The following is a 22,082-nucleotide window of genomic DNA, read 5'->3' on the forward strand; positions in this document are numbered from 1 at the left end:
TATATATGTATATATATATATATATGCTGAAAACTTCAAGTCAAAATGCAAAATAATTAGCTGACAGATATCCTTCATGTCATAACTTTAGCCTGTTGATGTTAGCATGCTAACTAGCGCGTTCAACCTTTATAAAAACACTACATAGTGGATTATATGCAAGTTGGTACAAACTACTTAACATTTTAACAATAATATCATCACATATTCCTTCAGTAAAAGTCTCATTTTTCAGCATTTTCACTCATAGAAATGTCACGTGTGGTGCTTAGCTTAGACGTTAGACACTCTTTTGTGTATATGTATATATGATATATACATATACACATATTGTAAGGGTCTTGCTTACAAAGGACACCATAATGAGAAGGACCTTGTTACAATCTGCAGTCTCACCTTTAGATTTGTTTGTCTCTATGTGGACACTTTGTCACTTTAATGTCATTTTATGTCTCTTAGTGGTCATTTGTATCTCTTTTTTTGTCAATCTGTGGTCAATTTCTATCTCTTAATTGACCTTCTTCTGCAGTTTCTGTTCAACAAACAAAATATTAATGACAGACACACCCTCAGCGGCCTCGTCTGTTGTGGTCCATGAGCCTGAATACAACAAAACACTTCAAAAATCAAATAAAAGAATTCAGAAATATTTCACCTTGCAGGTGTTTGAAGGAGCTGAAGGTGAAGTATAACTGAAGGGAGGTGACGTAGTCACATAGTTGACACTCACTAAAGGAAATAAGTCAACGTTTAAGGACTTTCCCACACGTGTGTGTGTGTGTGTGTGCGTGTGTGTCTATATATACACACACCAGGAGCGATGGAGTGTACGGTCACACACACACACACACACACACGTCCGGACTCATCATGGCTTGGGTTTGGCTGCAGATGGTAACAGAGAGACTGCTTTCACTCTGAACAGTCAAATGTATTTATTGATTGACTGATTGATTGATTGATTATTGGTGATTAACGCTGTGACTGTCTCCAGGTCTCGTGCCTCGGCTCCCTGCTGCTCCTCAGTCACCGCGCCTCCTCTGCAGCTGACGGCTCCCGCAGGTGCATCAGCAGGAGACACTGGGACAAGCTCAGTCTCTTGCTTTCCTCGCCGCCGCCGCCCGGCGAGGAAAACAAGCGCACCTGCGCCCAAGCGGGAGGGGACGCGAGTAAACGCTCTCTGGCCCCGTGGAGGTACAAGTAAGTGAGTTCAGGTGTGATCAGAGTCAAAAACACTGTCCGAATTATAGGAAATGATTACATTTATTAACTGAAAGAAATAATAAGATCTTAGTTGTAAACTCCAATGTTTGTTATTTTATCAATGCCACTGAATTTAATTATTCGACAATCAGTAAATTCATCACTAGTTTTTGCTCTTACCGGTTAATGGGGATGATGATTGACAACTGATAGCAGTTCAGTGTGACATCACTGTGAAATCACTGAGAAATCTCTGTGACAATAAACTCACTGTGACATTGAAATCACTGAGAAATCTCTGTGACAATAAAATCACTGTGACATTGCTGCTCCTTTTTTTTGGGCAGCCCATGGTCAAGTGGAAAAGGAACTTGGCTTGGAACCGGTTTGAGTCCCCACCAGGTCAAAGGGCCGGGGTGCACTGCTCAGAGGCTGCCCCCTGCTCCTAATTCTAGGAAGGTTTCTGGTAGAGGATGGGTTAAATGCTTTATTTATCCCTAAGGAGATAAATAAAGTTACCTCCTAAAGTTAATAAAGTATTTATCCCTAAGGAGATAAATAAAGTACAAACACATTGAAATCACTGTGACATCACTTGTGTGTCTCCTCCAGAGTGGACAGAGACGTGGACAGGATCCCTCCTAACATGGCCTTTGCAGAGTGCCTGTGTCAAGGCTGTGTGGTGAACCAGCGTGAGGACCTGAGCTACAACTCTGTGCCTGTGATGGTGCAGGTGAAGGTGCTGAGGAGAACACAGTGTCCAACCAAGAAGCACAAGCACAAGTATCTGCTCACCATCGACTCCATCAAAGTCCCCGTGGCCTGCATGTGTGTCATCCCCAAATCCAACAAATGATTACTGCCATCAGACACTTATTGACAAAATAATCCATCGTTAACTGGGTTGAGTTGGTTTATCTCAGTGAATCAAACCTCTCATTAAGGGTTTCTTGTTTTGTTTTCTTTATTTTGCTCAGATTGAGGTTATCACAATGGTTATCACAATAAATAACCATTGTGATGGTTATTTATTATTATTATTTATGTTGTTGTGTTTATGTGTCTCAGGAGTTACGACACAGCGGTCACAGAAGAGTTAAAGGTGCAGGATTATGAAAAGAAATTGAAGTGGTTTGAAATGACGATGCTGTCGTTGATTCGCCATCATCTGAACAGTATTTTGTATGTAGTATTAAGTTGGTTGCAGCATGTAACTTCCCCCCGAAATGCAGCTAAATCTGGTCCTTTAAAGCTTTATATATATATATTTAATTTTTTTACGTGTGTTACCCTGTGTTTTTTTTTAATCCAAGCTCTTTTAAATTGTTTAGTTTAAGAATTAAAAAGTTACACCCTTGTCCAGCAGGGGGCAGTATGCACCTGTGCAAAGTACTGTTGGTAATCTGTAGATCACCAGTTTGTGATTGCAACCACCAATAAAACTTCTAAACTAAACTAAACTAACGTCGGTTTCACTCTTTTCTTTGTCCCAAAAAATACCTGCTGTGTCATCAGCAGGTTTATTTAAAACAGGAGGTCGTTGAAAGTATATTCATTTGAAAAAATGAAAAGTCATATGAGATAAAAAGTCGTAATTATGACATAATAGAGGCGAAATGATGATTTAAATAATTAAACGAGCAACTACATACAATATGTTCAGGAATACAAAGAACAAAAGACAACAATAAGGAAAATTAATTAACCAAATTAGTCTGGGGAAAGACTGAAATTGATATAGTTTTAAAATAATGTTATAACAATAACAAGTTTACGGTTTTATTTCTTTTTAAAAATATTGATTATCTCATTGACAGAACGTAATATTTTGGCTTCAATTCTTTGTTTTTTATAGATAATTCAGCAAAAAACCTAAACATTTGTTATTAATGTGCCGACAGAATGTTCTTCAAATGAAGGAGGTGAAAAAGCACTTTACAGTAATGTCCTTTTTGTCTTTTTAAAAAATGTATTTGGAGGGAAAAGGATGTCACTTCTATTGTTCTATTTCAATTCTAAAAAAAAAAATTTTTTTAAATTAAACATTAAAAAATGTTTCCAAAGGATTTTTGATGACCTGTTTCATGTATTTAAAATTCAGTTTACTGCACTGCAGACATAAGAAGATGACTAGAGAGACACATTAGTGTTGTTCATTTTTTGCATTATTTGTTATTGTTAAACTGTTACATTCCATCAGATGGAAGAAAAACAATTAATTGGCTAAATATATGGGCCAAAAAACCACAACAACAGCTCATACAATTATGAAAAAAAAACAAGTTTTATTTTGTATTCAGTGAAAAAAATCAAACAAAAATATGCAGGTGATAACTTTTGTGTCAAATCTCAAAAGTGCTGCTGGACGTGAACGATGTCTAACAGTGACCTGGACCAGGACCTCGATCAGGACCAGGACCTGGACCATCTGATCAATGGTAACTCCATGTCAGTCCCAGGAAAAACCACTTCCTGTTCTGACTTGGCTCCTGGTAAAAAATTAATAATACGTACCTTACACAATAACGTGTGTGCATCGGTTTTCATTTGATTATGGAACAGAAAAATGATCAAACCAGTCAGCACAGCCGTTACAGGTGAATCTCAATGTGTGTAACAAAGTGAATATGATTTTAAGGGATACAGTTTGTCATGTGGTTTTATGAGGTACTGACCGAGTACCACCCCGAGGCTCACGTAATGTCAACAGTCTATTTATATCTTTATCTTGTCATTAGACAGCTGTTAACAACAGGAAACTTCCAATTTGTGTCATTTTATCTCCCACACCAAATCAGCATTTTTTGTATCACTGAGGTAAATCTGGATAAAAAGGATTTCACACTGAAGTAAGTAAGTCACACCATGTCTCACGTTGGTTCTGGGTGCAGGGGTGTGCACGACACAGTCATCACTTATTTTTCCGTCAGTACCTCATGCAACCACACTTGAAAGAAACTTGGGACAGTCCCTTTAAAGAATGAACTTGTCACACCAATGTGATCCTGTGAGGGCAGACAGTTCAGCTCAGCGATCCTGGTTAATGTACTGAACTGGATGAGTGAGTTAACTCAAACTGCCAACTCTGAACCAAAGCATGGTCTCTTGGTCCTGCAGCTCCTCAAACATCTCGATCTAAGGCCAGAAGATTAAAAAAAGAAAAGAAAACGTGACCCATGGTTCCTCTCACCGGCTTTACTCCATCACAGCTCGTTTTTCAGATGACTGGCTCTGTTGCCCTCGACGTCCGGCTTCTGGCTATCTTCTGTCTTCTTCTTCTTCTTGCTGCTCTTCTTCTGGGCGTTGGTTCCGTTCTGCTGGTCGTGTTTGGCGTCGTCCTTCTTGGCAGCCTTCCCGGGGAAAACCTGTCCCTCCACTGTGACGTCCAAGCAGCGCTCCTGAGACACCAGGAAGTCTTTGACCTCCCAGGCCATGCTGCCGTCCCGCAGCATGAAGATCACTCTGTTGGAGCCCACCACGAACCTGCGGGAGGAACACACCAGGTTCTGTTCACTGATTCTGCCACAGACACATATCCACTCTGATGTTACGGACTTTAAAACAGTATCTTTACAGGACATTAGAAAAGAATTGACACATTTCAGTGGACACAAACCAAACTGAGCTCACAATCCAGACAGATCTTGACTGATGAGGAGACACAATTAATGCTGTCAGCTCAAATAAGTAAATATTATGAAGTTAATGGATGATATCCAGGCTCAGATTAGCACAAAACATGGGGACCAGCTGTGACACGAGGAAAAACAGTGGTTTTAGTCACCTAATAAAAAGTAGCTATCATCTATCGATTATTTTTCAGATTATTAATCGGATAAAAAGGAAAAAACACACATTCTCACTCACTCTCTCTCTCTCTCTCTCTCAACAAAATGGAAATGCAATTAATATATATTTGACCAGATATTACTTAAGTTTCTGTTAGGAAGAAATGAAGGATTCATATTAAACGGTCTCTGAATAATTGTTATACACCATTATTCAGTCAACTATCGTCAAATGTTTCTACCTTTTCCTCTTTTGTTGATGGATAAGTGATAAATTAACTTACTACGAACTTAACGTGAATCTCCTTCAGCCATGGCTCCAACATGCTTCCTCTTCAGGTGCTCATGCAGTGATGTTCTGCTGCACGAGATGGGTTGTGCACGTTTTGCACCTAACGCTGTTCTTTGAAGGCGTTCATGTAAAGCGCTCCCATACTTTTGACGACTTGGGTCGTACATTTTTCTCTCTGCTGTGTCCGCCTCCGCCGTTTTTCAAACACTTCTTCCAGAATAACGTCACGTAAGCTACACAAAGCGTGGCATTTGTTCTCTTCTTCTACAGCGGTCTTAAAATCATAAACATATATCTGCCGCTTTATATCCCCATAAAATGGCATTATTGTCTGACTGACGTTTTTGTAGCTTTGTGAACTGCTGCTCACCAAAGTCCATAGAGAAAATCTGTGTTTTAATCCCACATGAACAAAGGAGTTCCTGGTCTACAGCTGCCTCGTTTGATCAGTTTGTGACTCTTAGTCAACTCAAAATAAGGAATTTCAAACACAGAACTCACAAAATATGTCATTTGGATTTATTGATGTAGGCAACAGTGGATCAACAACTCCTGTTTGCATTGATGTAAAATCAGTGATTTTCTCTATCGATTTAGTTGAGAATGACCATCTTAGAAAGCAACCAGGTGGTTCCAGGTGGAGTAAGCCAGCAGGGGGCGTGCACAGCTCAGGTAGTGCCGAGCATATGACAGCACTATAAAAAAACCTGAACTATTAATTTAAGATTTAAGAACAATAAATGCTGCGAGTACTTTGACCAGTTCAACCGATTGCTTCCTCATTGTACTCAAGGAAATAAATCCGATTATTGTCCTAAAAATAGACTGTTCTACACCTGCTTCTCTCCTCCTCCCTTTTCTTTATACTTTCATCACAACTAGCCATGACAGATGGCCCCGCCCACAGATCCATTCCAACTCCATTGTTGATTAAGTCCTTCAGATGAAAATGGTTGAAAATTCCAGAAGAAACCTGGTGACGCATTGGATTATGTGGCATCAGATACACCGGTGAGTCAGGGCTGCTATATTGCCCACTAGATGTCACTGTCCTCAAAGAGTAGAAACAAGAAGAACTCTGTAAAACTTCATCAGGCTTTGCTCATGCATGATTATTGATTAACCATCTCGTTGAAGAGCAGCTAGTTGATGAGTGTAGGGTTTAGTGAGTGAAGTTACCTCTGAATATCATAGTTGGCGTTGAAGAGACTTCCCTGCCACAGGCCTGTGAGCTCCTCTGTCTCTTTCTCAGTGGGATTTCCCGACACCGTCGCAAACACCATCAGCGTCCGACCCTTCTTGGACATTTTGAGCAGGTCCTCAGGTTTGGAGGCGTCCATCTTAGATAGATCAATGGAGGGAGGAGACCTCTTGTGCTCTGGGAGGTCACCTTCTTCAATGTCATCGTCCTCCTGTGTGAATTAGGAAAAAATGTGAGATCATGAGATGAACATGAGAACCTTTACTCAGTGAAAAAGGTCCCCCCTTTTTCTCATCAGGGTTCCCACACCTTTACAAAGACTTTCCAGGACCAAATCCCTAAAACTCAAGGACTGAATGTGCTTGCACAGCTTACGATGGGAGGGCAACTTGATTTAAAAAAAAAAAAAACTTTCAAGGGCTTTGAATTATTATTTTTTTACTTTTTCAAGTTCACAAACTTTGCAAGAATTCCAAGGTCCCGTGGGAACCTTGCATCATAAACCAGTCTTGCTGTATATTAGGGCTGCAACGATTATTCAGTTAATCCAGTATAAAATTAATCATCAACAATTTTGATAATCAGTTTCAAATAATAACAATATAAAACTAGCTTTCTGAATATTTCCTGGGTTCTTTGCTTCATGTCATAAAGAAATCATTAAAACTGAATCATTTTGGTTAGTGGACATTTCAAAAAAAGACCTTCAAGGACACCATCGTTGTTTCAAAATGGAAAATTCATATCATAAACATACACACACCTGATATTGATCATGACAACATTGGAATTATATTGTTAATAACCATTAACACATATCATATTAGCAATAAATTAAACAGTTTAATTGAGTAGCGAAGAAACATCCTGTGCCACAGGAAGTCAGTCCAGAAAGAAGATTCTTGCCTATGTTGTGAAATATTAAGTCTATATTCTGCTCTTTGTACAATATCGTAACGTTTCTGCCTCACTATGTACAAAACTGACCAAATAAACTGTTGCTGTTGCATCAAATGTAGGTAAATAACAATAACACAGTAGTTGTGTCAAAGTGCTAACGCTAGCTGATAATGCACGTCTAAGCTACAGGCTAGCAGCTAGCTGAGTGACGGAGAGGCTTCACGTACCTCCCACTGTTCCAGGAGTCGCGCCATATCTGCGTCATTGTAGTCGCGGATGTCTTTCTTCTTCTTTTGGGGCTTTTCGTCGCCGTTTGTCGCTAAAATACAAACCAAAGCGGCGCAGAGCAGAAGAGCCGCACATCTCCACCTGAAGTCCGCCGCCATGTTTACAGATGGTACGTTTTGATTGGCTCCGCAGTCTGCCGGTCACGAGGAAGCAGCAGATGTTACGTCATACGTCGTAAAGAGGCCGGCCGGCAACACGCGCCCGCTTTGAGAGAGAATTTCAAAATAAAGCCACAAAATTAAACCTTCTTTTTCTTCTTCTGTAAAAATAATATAAAATTAGCTGCGACATTTATCATAAAACAAATACTTATTTTTTAACAGTTGAGCTGTTCCTAATTTATAGAAATACAAAAATAAGTAATGGAATAATCAAACAAAATCAATCTAATTAATCTAATAGATAAAAGCTGATTTATTTAACAAGTCACAATTAGCCACTATAGAAAAGAATGAAGCAATAGAGCTGACCAAAAAGAACAATACAGTATGAAAAAGGAAAAAAACTGTCAACAACTTGACCTGTTTTTACACATCTTACATTTTTTTATGTTTTTTATTGTTTGTTCTGTACTTTTCTTTATACATTCTTTGGTGTCCTTGAGCCTATAAATAAAATGTATTATTATTATTATTAGTGTTATTAAAAACAGTATTCTTTATATAGTATCCTTTTATAAGATGATTTAACTCATTAAAAGCACATACATAAATAAAGCCTGATTTTGAAGTTTGTTTCATAAAATGCAAAAAAAAAAACAGAAAGGGCCAAGTCACACATGGCCCTTCACAGATAATAATATAAAGGCCAGTTTTTAAAATAGTCTTTTCTGTAAATACACTGATATGATGGTGAACGTGATGCCATTGAAACATTGTTTTCCCTTCACTGAGCAGTGTGTGTGGGGGGGGGGGGTGTGTGAAGGCCAACAGAGTTCACAGGGTCGAGGAGATCACATGGAGATCAGCCCGGCTGACAAAATGCGTAGAGCCGTTTCCTCTCTGGTCGACTCCACCCAATGGCACTGTGCCCTGCGCAGCTGCAAGTCCCACGCACACACACACACACACACACACACACACTCAGAGAGAGCCTCCAACCGAGTCTGCTGCCATGCAACTCACTGTATTCGCAAAATATGACGTATAAAATCTCAGTCTGGACACGAAGCATAAAGTGTAGACATTCATTTTTGGAAGAATTTGACATCTAATAATCCACAATTCCAAAGTAAAAGCACATGATGTTAGCGCCAAACTGAAGAGAGAGAAAAATGTCACCTTCTGAGAATAAAGTTGTAATATTACAAGAAAAAAAAGTTATAATATGATGAGAATAAAGTCGTAATATTAAAAAAGTCACAAAATTAACAGAAAAAAGTCACAACATTATGAAAACAAAGTCATAATATTAGAGAAAAAAGTGGTAATATTAACAGAAATAGTTCATAATTTTATGGGAAAAGTTATAATATTACGAGAATGGGTGGTAATATTATGAAAAAAACTAACACTACAAGAAAAAGGTTATAATATTATGAGAAATATTACTGATCTGAAAAACTGGATTTTTAATTATATAACATTTAAAATGTTTAAAAATTAACAAGCAAAATCTTCAAAAAAAACATGTTTACGTTTGTGATATTTACTGAAATATAACATACTGCAATTTCAACATTTAATGTTATATTTCTTGCCCTGAAAACAAATTGACTTTGGGATTTAAAAAATAAGTTGTGTTCAGTTCAGTTTAACTCAACGAATCAATAAATGCTGACTTGGCATAAATAAAAGTGCAAAAACAATGCAAAACAGAAGAAGGAACAATTATACACACAGTATGTTGTGAATTCTGTTCATTCCTTCACTTAGTCAACAATACAGATATAATTTGATTTATTTAAACCCCTGTCTTTATAGATTTAACGGGAAAAAGCAGTCTAAATGCTCTGTTCTAAGGGTTAATAATGGGCGTGTCGTTACAAATCGCCTCTTATTTTGAAATCACGCGCTTCCGGTCGCGTTGTCGCTAGGCTGGGCGAGCTGTTGACTTGACGCAGCAGCAGCAGCAGGGACAGGGAGGGAGGGCTGTCTCATGGCAGAAACCGTCAGCACTGAAAGTAAAAGCAGTCAGAAAAGTCCTCGGAGCTCCGTGACCGCCGTGGAACCACAGTCTCCCGCCCCGGGGTCGTTCATGTGAGTGAACCGGCAGCAGCTGACAAACATGGCGGAACATTATTTGTGAAGAGAAGGGGGCCAGTCGCGCTGCCACAACTTTTTTTTTTTTTTTTTTTGCTAAAGTCCAGCAGCCGTTTGAGCCGCGACCACACCCTCCCCGCTTCCTCATAGTAGTGAAGCGCAGCAGCGGCGGCGGCAGCAGCAGCAGCGGGAATAACGGCAGCTTTTCCCTTCTCTCGGCTGCGTGGACGGACGGCGTCGTGAGCCGCGGTGGTGGGAGCCGGAGAGAGAACGACTGAAATGTTGACGGGCCACCGGCCGGTATGGATGTGAGAGGCGGCTCCACGCAGAGGACATGCGGGGCCACACGGCACTCTCCGCTCCCGAGTTAAGACGCGGCGGAGGCGGCGGTGAAAGAGGAGGAGGCGGCGGCGGTGGAGGAGGAGGAGGACGGACACACGGACGATGCATATGGAGTCGAGGCGACTGCTAGCTACTAACCCAGGGCTGTGTTTGAAAAAGAAGAGATTCAAAGTGGATTAAAGGGCTTTTTTTGTTTTTTAATTATTATTGTTTTATTTTGAACTGTAGCCCTGACGGTGGATTTTATTCTGGAGAACTTATGAAATAATGGTGCTGGAGCAGCAGGGCCGTCACCAGGATGAAGTGACTGAGGGGGGCAACTTTTTTTAATGAAGTAAAATCAATTAATGTAACAATAGCATAGATTCAGAAGAGGCAAAATATAACACAAGACTACTCTTTCCAGGGTAAATATACATGAATTGGAGTATTGGCGACTTTCAAAAGACTAAATATTTTACATTTAATCTACGATTTCCAGTCTAAATTAGCCGGGGGAGGCACATACAATCGACTCCGCTCTGGTTTAGTACAACAGTGTGGTCCCTTTGTCGTAACATATCTTGATAGCGTTTTATTGACGCACAAAGCTTAAAGAGAGGGGGCAAAAAACTGCAACTGAGGCGCCTACGCCTCCTAGTGGTGCTGAAGGGAAACACAGAAACACTTTTCCACTATTGGGACGAGCTGCACGGGTGTTGCCCCGCGTGGAAGCAGCATGAGTTCTACACCAGCGCGGTCAAACTCTGTGGGAACAATCTGGACGAGATCACGGTGCTGTGTCAGGCTGGACTCAAAATGATATCCCATTGATTATAGTGGGGGGAAAAAACTGAAAGACTCTTACCTCGAAGTGAGGTGCAGTTTTCCTTGCAGATGTAATGTGTTTGAAAAGAAAAGGGCCTTCTGACATTGTTTTCATTTCTTCTCAATCTGCACTTTGCCTTGTTTTACGAGGCACCCTGGTGGCACTGCAGCTTGTGTGATTTTATTATTTTAAAGCAACAAAAACCTGTGAATCTGTTCCATAAAACCTGGGACTAGAATGAGGATATTGACTTAGTTTTTTTATATATATATATATATGTAAATATATATATGAATAATAACAAAAAATATTTTCAGGGCATTTAAATTTATTTAGCATCAAGATAAAAGAAATCATATAACTTCTAACACTGATTATTCAGAAGTTGTGGGGATTATTGATTGGCCGTGTTGCGTCGTAACATTACAGATAGCTAGCATTTAAAGGTGAACGAGATTATATTATATTGAAGAGACACATTCATCGACAGTGGGGATGTTATTGAAACACGTTCAGTAATTGACTTGTTTACATTGAGAATACATGTCCTGTGTGTCGGCTTATAAACGATGTATAGTCGATGATCTATACTCTGAAGGAATTTAAGGAAGACTGTTCGGCCAGTTGTTCAAGGAGTTTGTAAAAAACGAAAAGAAAAAGCAGTGAGGTGAAGTTTACCTTGGAAATATGTCTTAAACACTTCAGTGTGGTGTGCAACAGAAACTTTAAATAAGTGAATCCCTCCAGAAGAGCATTTTGTCCGCCCCCCACCGCCCCTCCACACTCACACACACCCCTCTCCTTATTATGGCTAGTGGTGGTTCTGGGAAATCAGCTAGCGAGGGATCAACCAGCACACCCACTGGCAGTCTGCAGCAGAGGAAACGTCTCTCTTCCATCTGTGACACATGCAAGGGCAAGATGCAGCTGGTGGCCGACCTCCTCCTGCTGGCCAGTGAGACCCGGCCGGTCATGACAACCGAGGGCGTGGCCGTGGCCGACACGTTCGACCAGTGCCGCGACACGGTCATCGCCAGGACTAAAGAGCTCTCCATTCTCACCCACGACATCCAGAGCCAGCTCAACATGGGCCGCTTCACCGAGGTTGGGGACCGCCTCTTGGAGATGGCCGACCTTGTGGTGTCATTGACCGAGTGCTCCGCCCACGCCGCTTACCTGGCAGCCGTGGAGACCCCCGGCTCTCAGCCCTGCCTGCCAGGTCTGGTGGACCGATACAAAGTGACCCGCTGTCGGCATGAGGTGGACCAGAGTTGCAACGTCCTTCGAATCACCCCCCTGCCAGACCTCACCCCGCAGCTCCTCCTCGAGCTCTCTCAAAACATCTCCGTCAACCTCAAGACTCTCACGGACATCTCGTCGCTGGCCAGCGAGAGGTCCAGGGACCGCTTTGCCAAAGAGCAGTTCAAGTTGAGTGTGAAGAGCATAAGCACGAGCGGCACGGCCTTCCTGGCGTGCGTCAAGGAGGTGAAAACCCAGCCCAGCGAGCTGACCAGGAACCGCTGCGTCCTTTTCAGTGCCGCTCTGGTCCAGGCTGTCAGCGCCCTGGTTGGTTTCGCCACAGAGCCTCAGTTCCTGGGAAGAGCTGCGAGTATCTCCACTGAAGGGAAGGGGGTACAGACTGCAGTTTTAGGGGGGGCCATGAGTGTGGTTTCTGCCTGTGTCCTCCTCACTCAGGGCCTCAGGGATGTTGCCCAGCATCCTGAGAGCAGTTCCAAAATGGCCGACTACCGGGAGCGTCTGCGCAACTCGGCGTGCGCCGTGTCCGACGGCTGCACTCTGCTCACTCAGGCACTCAGAGAACGCTCATCTCCGAGGACTCTGCCGCCAGTCAACTCTCATTCTGTGAATTAGCTTAGGACGAGGCGACACGATGTCCAGTCCCCTCTGTCCTGTCCTGACGTACCAAAGAGACTCAGCTGGGTCGTCCCTGTTCATCAGGTTTGAGTCAGAGTAACATCCGATGAAAGCCGTGGCTCTGCATCAGGTTCAAAGTGTGTCGGAATACAAAAAAAGAGGTTCTGTGTCGCGCTGGATGCGACTCGGACTGACTCCACCTGCTCCACCTGACCCCGGCATCACCTGACGGCCCGCTCTCATCAACAGACGGCAAACCTGAAACGTTTACCTCAGTTTTCAGCTCCGGTGAAAACACCAGCCTTGATGATGGATGTAGCCTCGCTGTGTGAACCTATGGTTGGCTGACCTGCTCAGTTTCATGTGCTTTGTGAGATTGGAAAGAGTGATCCGAGTGTCTCCATGTTTTCTTTCTTTTCCTTTTTTTTGTTTTCAACGTGTGAATTCTGAATTGGTTAAAAGCTGCTGTGAGTGTGTGCCATAGGTTTTACACTATTTACCAGACGTCGCATAGTATTTTAAAGTGTTTTGATCATGCATGTAATGGAGTATTTATTTCAACTATTAAAATTGTTTCTGGTATGTCGTAGCATTGCTAAAGTACTTTGAAAGGATCACGTTTGCTCACATGCTAATATGATGGAGGTAAATGAACCAAAGAGAAAATAACAAACAAATTTCACAAGTAAATATTAGTTGTTAGTGTTATTTGTAATAGTTTGGATTCTAAAATCTACAAGTGTATGCTATTTTAACTTAATCTTGCCATTACACAGCCTTTTACAACAGGAAACTTCAGTTTGTGTTGATTTGTAATCCACTTAATCTCCTGCACCAAAGTCCATAAAGAAAATCTGTGATTTTACAGGAGTTATTGATCCTCTGCTGCCTCCATCAGTGAACTTACACGTGATACTTTGTGAGTTTGGTGTTTGAAATCTTCGGTGTGAATTTACGTAAATAAGTCAAACCTGTGAAACCAGGCTGTAGTAGACCAGGAGCTCCTGAGTTTCTCTACGGACTTTGGTGTGGGGAGTGAACAGTGAACAAAAACGTCCACATCCTGTTAAGAAAGGCTGTTTAATGTTGAGATAAAGTGGTGAACTTATTCTTTAAAGTATTGTTGACATAAGCTGGTGGGGATTTCATTAGGCGAGCCTTTTTTTATTTTTTTAAGTGGATAAAATATTTTTCTTGGTGTTGACGCTGGCAGCCATGAGCACAGTGTGAGTGCCCGCCGGGCTCTAAAGAATTTTGGGCGCAGTGCAGTCAGTACCTCATATAACCACCTGAACTATCCCTTTAATATATCGACAATGAGACGAAATCACCTCAGGAAGTGAGGTGATCTGAAGTGTTGACACGGCACGGTGTGTTTCTCCTCACGTGTTAATATCATGTTCACAGCTCAGAGAACACATTTTTACTACGTGACTGGAATGAGTGACATTAAGCGTCACATTTGTACATTACACGACGCAGGAGTCTGGCAGAGGACATTAAATTTAGAGCGTGCCATAAAACATAAAAATAATGTCCATGTAGTAGTTCAGGGTTTTTAGGTGAGGGAGATTTTAGCAGTTTAACAAAAGGCTCTGCTAATAACATATACACCTGCTTATTGGCTGGAAAACACCATTCACTCTCCCACACACAAGTCCATAGAGAAAATGAGTGATTTTAGCAGCTGCTGCTCTCCCGCTGCCTCGTTTAGTAAGTTTCTGTCAAGCAGGTAAATCCCAACAATTTATTTCCAACACGTAAATCACAAAATGGCACGTTTGAACTTAGTCATGGAGGCAGCGGTGGATCAACAGCTCCTGCATGCTGTGATGTCAAATCACTCATTTTCGGACTTGGACTTTGGTGTGAGGAGTAAAGGAGTAAGCATCATAAAACCTCTGCATCTATCGGACGGTTGATAAATGATAAATTGGACTTACTATATAACTAAAAAACACTTTTAGCAGATCTTTATTATCATAGGTCTCATTATTTAGTTGTATCTGTATAATATTGTCCGTCCTGTGTTCTCTACCCTCTCCAGTTCAACTCAAACACTTAAAGGAATTCTCCTTTAACGAAACGTATTACACAGAGATGTTGTTGCTGGATTGTTTGAATATCACAGTTCGGGTAAAAAGTCTCATAAAAAGTGCATACTTTGCTGCTTTTTTTTATCTCGCTGTTACACAGCATTTTGCAACAAGAAAATTGTGATTTGTGTCACTTTGTAAACCACTCACTCTCCCACACCAAAGTCCATGGATGAAAATCAAAGATTTGAGCTTGCTGCTGGCCCACTGCTCTCTCATTTGGTAAGTTTGTGTAATTTCAACCTCAGAAGTGACAAAACAACTCAAGTGAACTCACTGATGGAGGCAGTGGTGGATCAACAACTGCTAAAATTGATGATTTTCTCTATGGGCTTTGGTGTGAGAGTTTAAAAAGCAGCAAAAAGGAACTCTTTTACAGTAAGATAGCATCAAAAACATATTGTTATGATATTGTAGACTCCAGTTGATGTGGTTTTTATTAGTCGGGCCTTTGTTAAGTGGCTGAAAGCCGTTGTTTTCCCCAGCCTTCCTCCCAGCAGCCATGTTTTCACAGGAGCTCAAGACAAAGAGTCTCCAAACTATTTCTCTTTTTAAAAACACAAACATTATAATTGGTTTAAAAAAAAGGTGGCGTCTGTAACTAACCTGAAGTAAAACTTAAAACAACGTGCGTATCCAGCACTCAAAGGCCAAATCTGCTGGTGCACAACAGGAAACCTATAGCTCGCGCTATCAGGAGTGGCTTCCTTCACACGACATATTGCGTCCTACAGTCCTAATTTTCATGGGCAGGGTTTCGCCCATTTCCTGCTGCAGGAGGGAAACACTTGCCTATCCTTGTCCCCAGGCGGGTTCCCGTCCCCGCAGCTCTGACGACAGCCGCCTCCGAGGAGGAGGAGGAGGAGGAGGAAGCTGCCTTCATTCTGACACACTGACCTACTCTGTGTGCAGCTGTAACCCACAGCCTCAACAACAGGAATATGTGTATGAACTGGAACTGGATCGCTCACGTCGTGCGGAGTTTTTGAACGAGGTACTTACTCACTCACACGTGCGTCCTCAAACCAGGCAGTGAAGACATGGAGGACACTGAGGACACATGGAAGAACAAACTTTAGACACTTAACGACAGCTTCACCCAATAAAATGTAAAAAGAAATCAGATTACGTGTATGATATCGTTAAGAATTTAAAAGAAACACATCTGCTCACTCTCCCACACCAAAGTCTTTAGAGAAAATCTGCATTTTTACCTCCTGGTCTGCACTTGGGTAAATCTGAACAAAGGATTTTAAAACACAGAACACGTCCATAAAGTGACACATTTCAATTTCAACATGGAGGCAACAGTGGATAAAGATGTTAAACAGTCATTTTAAGTAAGTGAACATATTCTGGTGTTGGTTTTATTTGAACTAAATCGTCATTTTTTTTCCTGGTCTCAGAGTCTACGACGGCTCTGTGACGCTTTGTCTCAATTCACAAACCAGAACTATGCCTTTAAAGCTGAGGCAGCACGCGCGGTGGACGTCGTCTTTGTTTGGCAGCGCAGGTGAACGGGTGAACGGGTGAACGGGTAGAAACCTGAGAAGAGTAAACTGACCCTGGCTGCATTATTTATGTCTGCCTGATTAAATGACAGAGCTGCTTCTCTGACTCTCGTCATGTGACACATGAACCAAAAGCTTCTTAATTTAATCCACTCTATTCAATTTATTATTTACTATTATGCTTGTCTGATGTATGTCTACAGGACCTTGAGAAACACCAATATGACCCGGACCCAGATGAGGAGCTCAGGAGGAGGAGAAGTTCAGGGAAAGGAGCGCCAGAAGAAGCAAGGACCAAGAAGGAGTTCAGCAAGAAGCGTTCAGGAGGAGACGTTCAGGAGACATTTGGGAGAAGGCACGAGAAACTCAGGAGGAGGTGTTTATGAGATGGACCTCAGAAGAAAGCGTTTAGAAGGATGCATCCAGGATGAAACAATTAGGAGAAGGTGTTAAGGAGGAAGCCTTAAGAGGGAGGAACCCATGAGAAAACTTTCAGCAGTAGACATTCAGGAGGAAGAAGTCTTAATTCAGTGTTAGATGGCTCCTCCTCCTCCTCCCCCCAGCAGCTCCTCTTGTGATGCCTCAGTTGTTTTTGCAGGTGATGGAACTCAACCTTGACATTTGCTCTGTTTCTCTGAAAACACTCTGTGTTCACACTCTGCCACAGAATGTGGAAACTTGTTTGTCTCCCGGGTCCAGTTTTAATCCCAGGCCTCGCCCTTCTCTGGCTCCTGGAACAGCACGAGGCCGACCTTTGACCTCAGCCTGTCGTTCTCCTGGTGGACCTGGAGGAGGAGGAGGAGGAGGAGGAGGAGATGGTCAACTTTCACACCCACACACACACACACAAACTCTGACCTTTGAGCCAAAATGACGGAAAACTTTCTTTTTTGGAACCGGTGAGGTCGGTTCCTTGTGATGAGCAGACACTATTGTTAACACGCACACACACACACACACACACCCACACAAACACAGCATATCCTGTCCCCGCCTCGCCCTGCTCACCATTGTTTTCACACACAAACACAAACATTAACTGGGCTGAAACTTTTCATCAGTAATCACCTCATCCCTCTGTACTGTGTGTGTGTGTGAGACATGATGTGAGCACAGTTCACACATCCTGCTCCTAACAGAAGAGACCGAAGGTTATTTTTAACCCTTACTTCCTCTTGTCTCAAAGCCAGGTGGAGACTGGATGACATCACAGGCATCAACACAGTCTCTAGGATCATGTGTCACATTAAGTCCACAGTTTGCTTCAGGGTTACACACAGTGTGTACAACATGCATAACAGTGAAATGATTATTACTGTGTGTTTGCCAACGTTTCCATAACATTAGACAGCCTGTAGTGAGAGGGAACTGGGTTAGCTTTGCTGTGTACTCTCCTGCAACAAAGTCCATAGAGAAAATCAGCGATTTTACTTCACAGCAAACAGAGGCCGTTGATCCACTGTCACCGCCATCAAATGTGCTAGTTTATAACTTCTATTACTTTTTGTGTTTGAAAATGCTTCACTCAGATCGACCTCATTGACACAAACTTAGCAAATGTAAGAGCAGTAGAGCAGCAGCTGCTAAAAACACTGATTATTTCTTCTATGGACTTTGGTGAGCAAATAACAATCTCTAGGTTTCAGTCTTAAAAAGGCCAAAATAAAGGTTTTTCTTCTCAGAATCAGAACGTTAATCATACAATTCTGAGATTTAAGTCACAATTCTCGTTCTTCTTTCTCAGAAAGTGACTTTTAATGGCAGAATTCTTAAAAAAATCCACGTCAGTATAAAGCTGTGTTACACTGCCCTCTACAGTTATCTGAAGGAATTACACTTATGATCACTCGTCACCATAGAGACCGATGTAACTTAAAAACTCACACCACTTTTACATTTCAATGGTTTTATACGTCCAAAGCAAGATTTTAAATTATTTTCTGTTTCTCTTTGACATTGTGACCATTTTGACACGTGTTAAAAATAAGATATTTCCTGTTACAGAGCATGGATATAATGGAAACTCACTTCAGAGAAAATAAGATGAGTTTCTATGAAATAATGTGATTATTTTCAAAAACACATTTTTATTTTTCTGAATTAAATGTTTTTTTTCTTTCAAGTATGGCCTGCTCAAAGACTTCTGAATTATTGAGATGATTTTTCTTTAGATAAAAACATAATATTTTCCCTGAATGCTTAAGATAATCTTTATTTCAAAAAAGACGTGAGATAATTTTTCATTCAAAACCTTTGAAACGCTGTGTTTCTGAATTGATTCGATCAATTTCATAAAAGAAAAAAATTGCTCTATTTTTCCTGCTTTGTTTTCCTGATTGAAACATTTTTCATTTAAAAAATAACAAACCCAACAGTTAGATAATTTATGGAGCATCTTGTGACATTAAAAGGACCAACTCTAAGTTTAAATGTTATATATTGCCTGTGAAATAAGTTATACAATGAAATACCAAATCGTATTGCCTCCCTAAATTATGTTTGGCTGCTGATTTCCAGAATATAAGAGTTCTTAGGTGTGGCTGCACTTACACTGAAGAAGAAGCCGCGTTACAGTGACACAGAAGAGCCACTAGAGGGAGGCACAACAACATGAATCTGATCCATTACAGTACATATTCTTGTAGAAATGTCTCACAAACTACTATATATTGTCTGATAAAGACTTGTTTCAGAATCAAACTCCAAACTGGGAAATTAATGTAAGTAAGATTGATCCAGATTTTCACCATGATTAATATCTCTTAAAAGAAAAAGGCAGATCAGAATTTGATTTATGTAAAATTACAAATATTTTACAATTACAAAGTTTTATTAGGAAACCACAGCAAGTATTCTGTGGCAGTGGTTCCCAAAGACTGGGTTCTTTGGCAACTGGATCATGGGAGATGGCTTTTTGGGTCCCCAAAATAAAATTTGTAGAATTTTCCCCACGTTTTAGTCAGGATTAATTTTAACTATCATGCAAGAAAATAAGTTTTATGTATTTTACCAAAGATCTCCTGCAAATTATACTTCTTTACCATTTCAAAATGACAATAAGGTTTTAGAGATACTGCTGGAAATAAGTCACAAATTTATGCACAGATTTATTCTTGTCGCACCTGCCCAACCAAGGTCTGATCAACCAAACCAGGAGGCGAGATTAATCAGAAGAATGCATATTCATGCATGAATGCATGAATCATGCATTTCCAGCTCAGCTTTTAAGGCTTAAATGCACTGTGTACAAATAAGTGTTACCTTCAGACCATTAAATGCCAAAAATGTCCCACTGAAACTGCAATTTATTTTTTTATCTCACTTCCATTAAAGCATAACACATGCATTTTATTATATCTGGGTTCAATCTGTGCTTTTGCCTTGGAAGTGATCATTTTTACTACTCTCCACCAGAGGGCGTCATTTTTGAAAACCTGACAACTTGATGAATTAGTATTCTATATGAATAATTAGGTCAGATGTACAGTAGGTGAACAATGAAAGCAGAATATTTAATAACAATAATAATAAAATTATGTATAATATTTATTATAGCTTGCTTTTAAAAAGCACATTTTTTGTGCTTAGAACCGGCCCTAAGGGACACAAAATAGGAGGAAATAAAAAAATTGTTTACAGGTCTAGCACTAATCAGCTCTACTTGGTTCTCAGGTCAGTTATTTTTTTCCATTACTCGATAGTACCTCCTTAACGTGGGCGGGGTTGCCATAGCACGGCTGTGTGAAACTGCCGTGACTCCACCCAGTTACTCTGGATCCTCCCGTGAGCCACGGAACACAGGAACGTTGGACCAGGGGGAGGAGCCTGGGACAACGAGCCTTGTACTAATTGGACGAGATGAAAACAAATGGTAGAATTTGAATGCAGTGGCTGGTGTTTGACCAGAGAGGGCAGTAGATACATCGATTTTCATCACAACATGCTTCATTTCAAAACTTAAGTACCAGGATCAACAAATAACATTACTATCTTGTGGTTTAGGGGTTTAGTTACTCTTACCGTCACACTGTGGTATCTGGTTTGTTTGTTGTTTTTAAGTCCGGTCCTCTCAATTTCAGGTGGGTGCAATATTTAAAATTCTTTTATTTCTATTCTATGATTTAAGTCCTTTTTTGTGAAACCAGAGGAAGGAGGACATGAGGACAGTTGGAGCAGAGGAGGACACAAGGAAGAGGACAAGATGGGGGCAGATTATCCGCTGTGGTGAAAGCTGAAAGAATGAAGAAGTTTAGCCACTGTGGCACTTTTGTCTAAAACTAATTCGCCTGCGGGGACGACAAAGTATATTTGATTTGATTTGATTTGATTGAACTTAATCTAATTTGATTTGTACTAATATATATGTACGGGAAATGTCTGGTTTACCCGTTCAAAATAAAATTAAGTGTCACGGAAATGCCAGGAAAAATTGTCATAAACATTACAAATTTGTCACGACTTAGATTGTAGATTTGGTCACGGTGGTTTAAAAAGTAGGTTTGGGAAACGCTGTCCTAAAACACACACACACACACACACACACACACACTCAGCCATATGAGTCCACTCAGAACTCAGAGTGTCTCTGTGTCCAAACTCCACCTACCACCTGTTTACTGTCCAGAACTGCTTTAAAAGAAAAACACTGACCCAAACTGAAACTGGATTCATACTAATGTGTGTGTGTGTGTGTTTATGTGTAAACTGGAGCGGACCACAGAGAATCTATTCACACACACACACACTCCTGAGCCATGACTGCAGGCAGTGTGTGTGTGTGTGTGTGTGTGTGTGTGTGTGTGTGTGTGTGTGTGTGATGTAAGTAGGTGTGAGGTCAGACTGTGGTGTGTTTTCCTCTCCAGAACTGGCTCACAGGAAAGGGGCAGTGATTTTTGGGGAGCTGAGACACAGTGCTGTGTTCTCCAGACACGAGGGTGGAGGAAAAAGAGGAGGAGGAAGGAGGAGGAGGAGGAGGAGGAAGGAGGAGGAGGAGGAGGAGGAGGAGGAGGAGGAGAAGAAGAAGAGGTACATGCACTTTAGTCCACATGAATAACGGGAAGGATTCCTCGCTCTGAGGGACAGTTCTGACCTTCTGTGCCGTCTGGACTGAATCCATCCTCTGGATGTTCTCTTTGTAGTTTTTGGTGGATGCTGACTGAGAGGCAAACATGATCGACTACGGTGAGTAAGAATCCCATGACCAATGACGAGGAAGCAGCTTTATGACAGGGGCCTTAAAGGGGCCAAGTATCTGTGACATCCAGGTACATTTCACCAGTCACACTCGGTTTAAACACTTAGTTGAGGACTTTAAGACTTTTATAATCAGAACGATTTATAATCAAGATCGCTCAGGGAGCACAGTCCACCTGCTTTTTGATCCACTGAACCTTCTGGATCTGTACAGAACTTTACCTGCTTTCGTTGTTACCACCTTCCATAAACATGACACAATTCATCCTGATCTGTGAAGATGTCGCTGAGATATACACATCTGATCTTGTTCAACGGGACTGAACCGTGTCAAATTGCCAAATTTGTAATCTGGATTAGATCTGGAAGAAACTTTAGACAGAT

At 41.2% G+C, this 22,082-nt stretch overlaps 4 protein-coding genes across 5 annotated transcripts in view; 3 read left to right on the top strand and 1 right to left on the bottom strand.

Moving 5' to 3' along the window:
• The first annotated feature begins 840 nt into the window (after positions 1–840).
• LOC131459936 (interleukin-17C-like) lies at positions 841–2,196 on the top strand. Its single transcript, XM_058630104.1, has 3 exons — positions 841–894; positions 995–1,200; positions 1,816–2,196. The coding sequence occupies exons 1-3, from the start codon at positions 871–873 to the stop codon at positions 2,057–2,059; spliced, it is 474 nt and encodes a 157-aa protein (XP_058486087.1). The 5' UTR covers positions 841–870; the 3' UTR covers positions 2,060–2,196.
• Positions 2,197–3,468: 1,272 nt separating this feature from the next.
• On the bottom strand, positions 3,469–7,801 carry mesd (mesoderm development LRP chaperone). 2 transcript variants are annotated; one of them, XM_058628494.1, is made up of 3 exons: positions 7,612–7,793; positions 6,463–6,695; positions 3,469–4,686 (listed from the first exon to the last, which is right to left on the bottom strand). In XM_058628494.1, the coding sequence occupies exons 1-3, from the start codon at positions 7,768–7,770 to the stop codon at positions 4,407–4,409; spliced, it is 672 nt and encodes a 223-aa protein (XP_058484477.1). In that variant the 5' UTR covers positions 7,771–7,793; the 3' UTR covers positions 3,469–4,406. The 2 variants fall into 2 exon arrangements, with proteins under 2 accessions (XP_058484477.1, XP_058484478.1); XM_058628495.1 differs by lacking the exon at positions 3,469–4,686 and adding an exon at positions 5,786–6,335 and having other exon boundaries at positions 7,612–7,801.
• Positions 7,802–9,735: 1,934 nt separating this feature from the next.
• Positions 9,736–13,480, top strand: tlnrd1 (talin rod domain containing 1). Its single transcript, XM_058630114.1, has one exon. It carries the CDS (start codon positions 11,831–11,833, stop codon positions 12,893–12,895), a length of 1,065 nt encoding a protein of 354 aa, XP_058486097.1. The 5' UTR covers positions 9,736–11,830; the 3' UTR covers positions 12,896–13,480.
• Positions 13,481–21,534: 8,054 nt separating this feature from the next.
• Positions 21,535–22,082, top strand: part of il16 (interleukin 16) — a 28,322-nt gene continuing 27,774 nt past the window's right edge. Inside the window, exon 1 of the mRNA XM_058629943.1 lies at positions 21,535–21,686. Coding sequence (XP_058485926.1) covers positions 21,674–21,686 — 13 coding nt within the window. The 5' untranslated portion in view covers positions 21,535–21,673. The remainder of the gene's footprint in view (positions 21,687–22,082) is intronic.

Source organism: Solea solea, chromosome 5 (genome assembly GCF_958295425.1).
Source record: "Solea solea chromosome 5, fSolSol10.1, whole genome shotgun sequence".
Lineage (NCBI taxonomy): Eukaryota > Metazoa > Chordata > Actinopteri > Pleuronectiformes > Soleidae > Solea > Solea solea.

Coding starts and splice junctions, on each gene's coding strand:
- tlnrd1 (XM_058630114.1), top strand. CDS start 11,831: ATGGCTAGTGGTGGTTCTGGGAAATCAGCTAGCGAGGGATCAACCAGC.
- mesd (XM_058628494.1), bottom strand. CDS start 7,770: ATGGCGGCGGACTTCAGGTGGAGATGTGCGGCTCTTCTGCTCTGCGCC. Junction 6,696..7,611: donor GACTCCTGGAACAGTGGGAG/GTACGTGAAGCC, acceptor TAATTCACACAG/GAGGACGATGACATTGAAGA. Junction 4,687..6,462: donor GCCAACTATGATATTCAGAG/GTAACTTCACTC, acceptor TTCCTCCCGCAG/GTTCGTGGTGGGCTCCAACA.
- LOC131459936 (XM_058630104.1), top strand. CDS start 871: ATGGCTTGGGTTTGGCTGCAGATG. Junction 895..994: donor CTTGGGTTTGGCTGCAGATG/GTAACAGAGAGA, acceptor GACTGTCTCCAG/GTCTCGTGCCTCGGCTCCCT. Junction 1,201..1,815: donor CTGGCCCCGTGGAGGTACAA/GTAAGTGAGTTC, acceptor TGTCTCCTCCAG/AGTGGACAGAGACGTGGACA.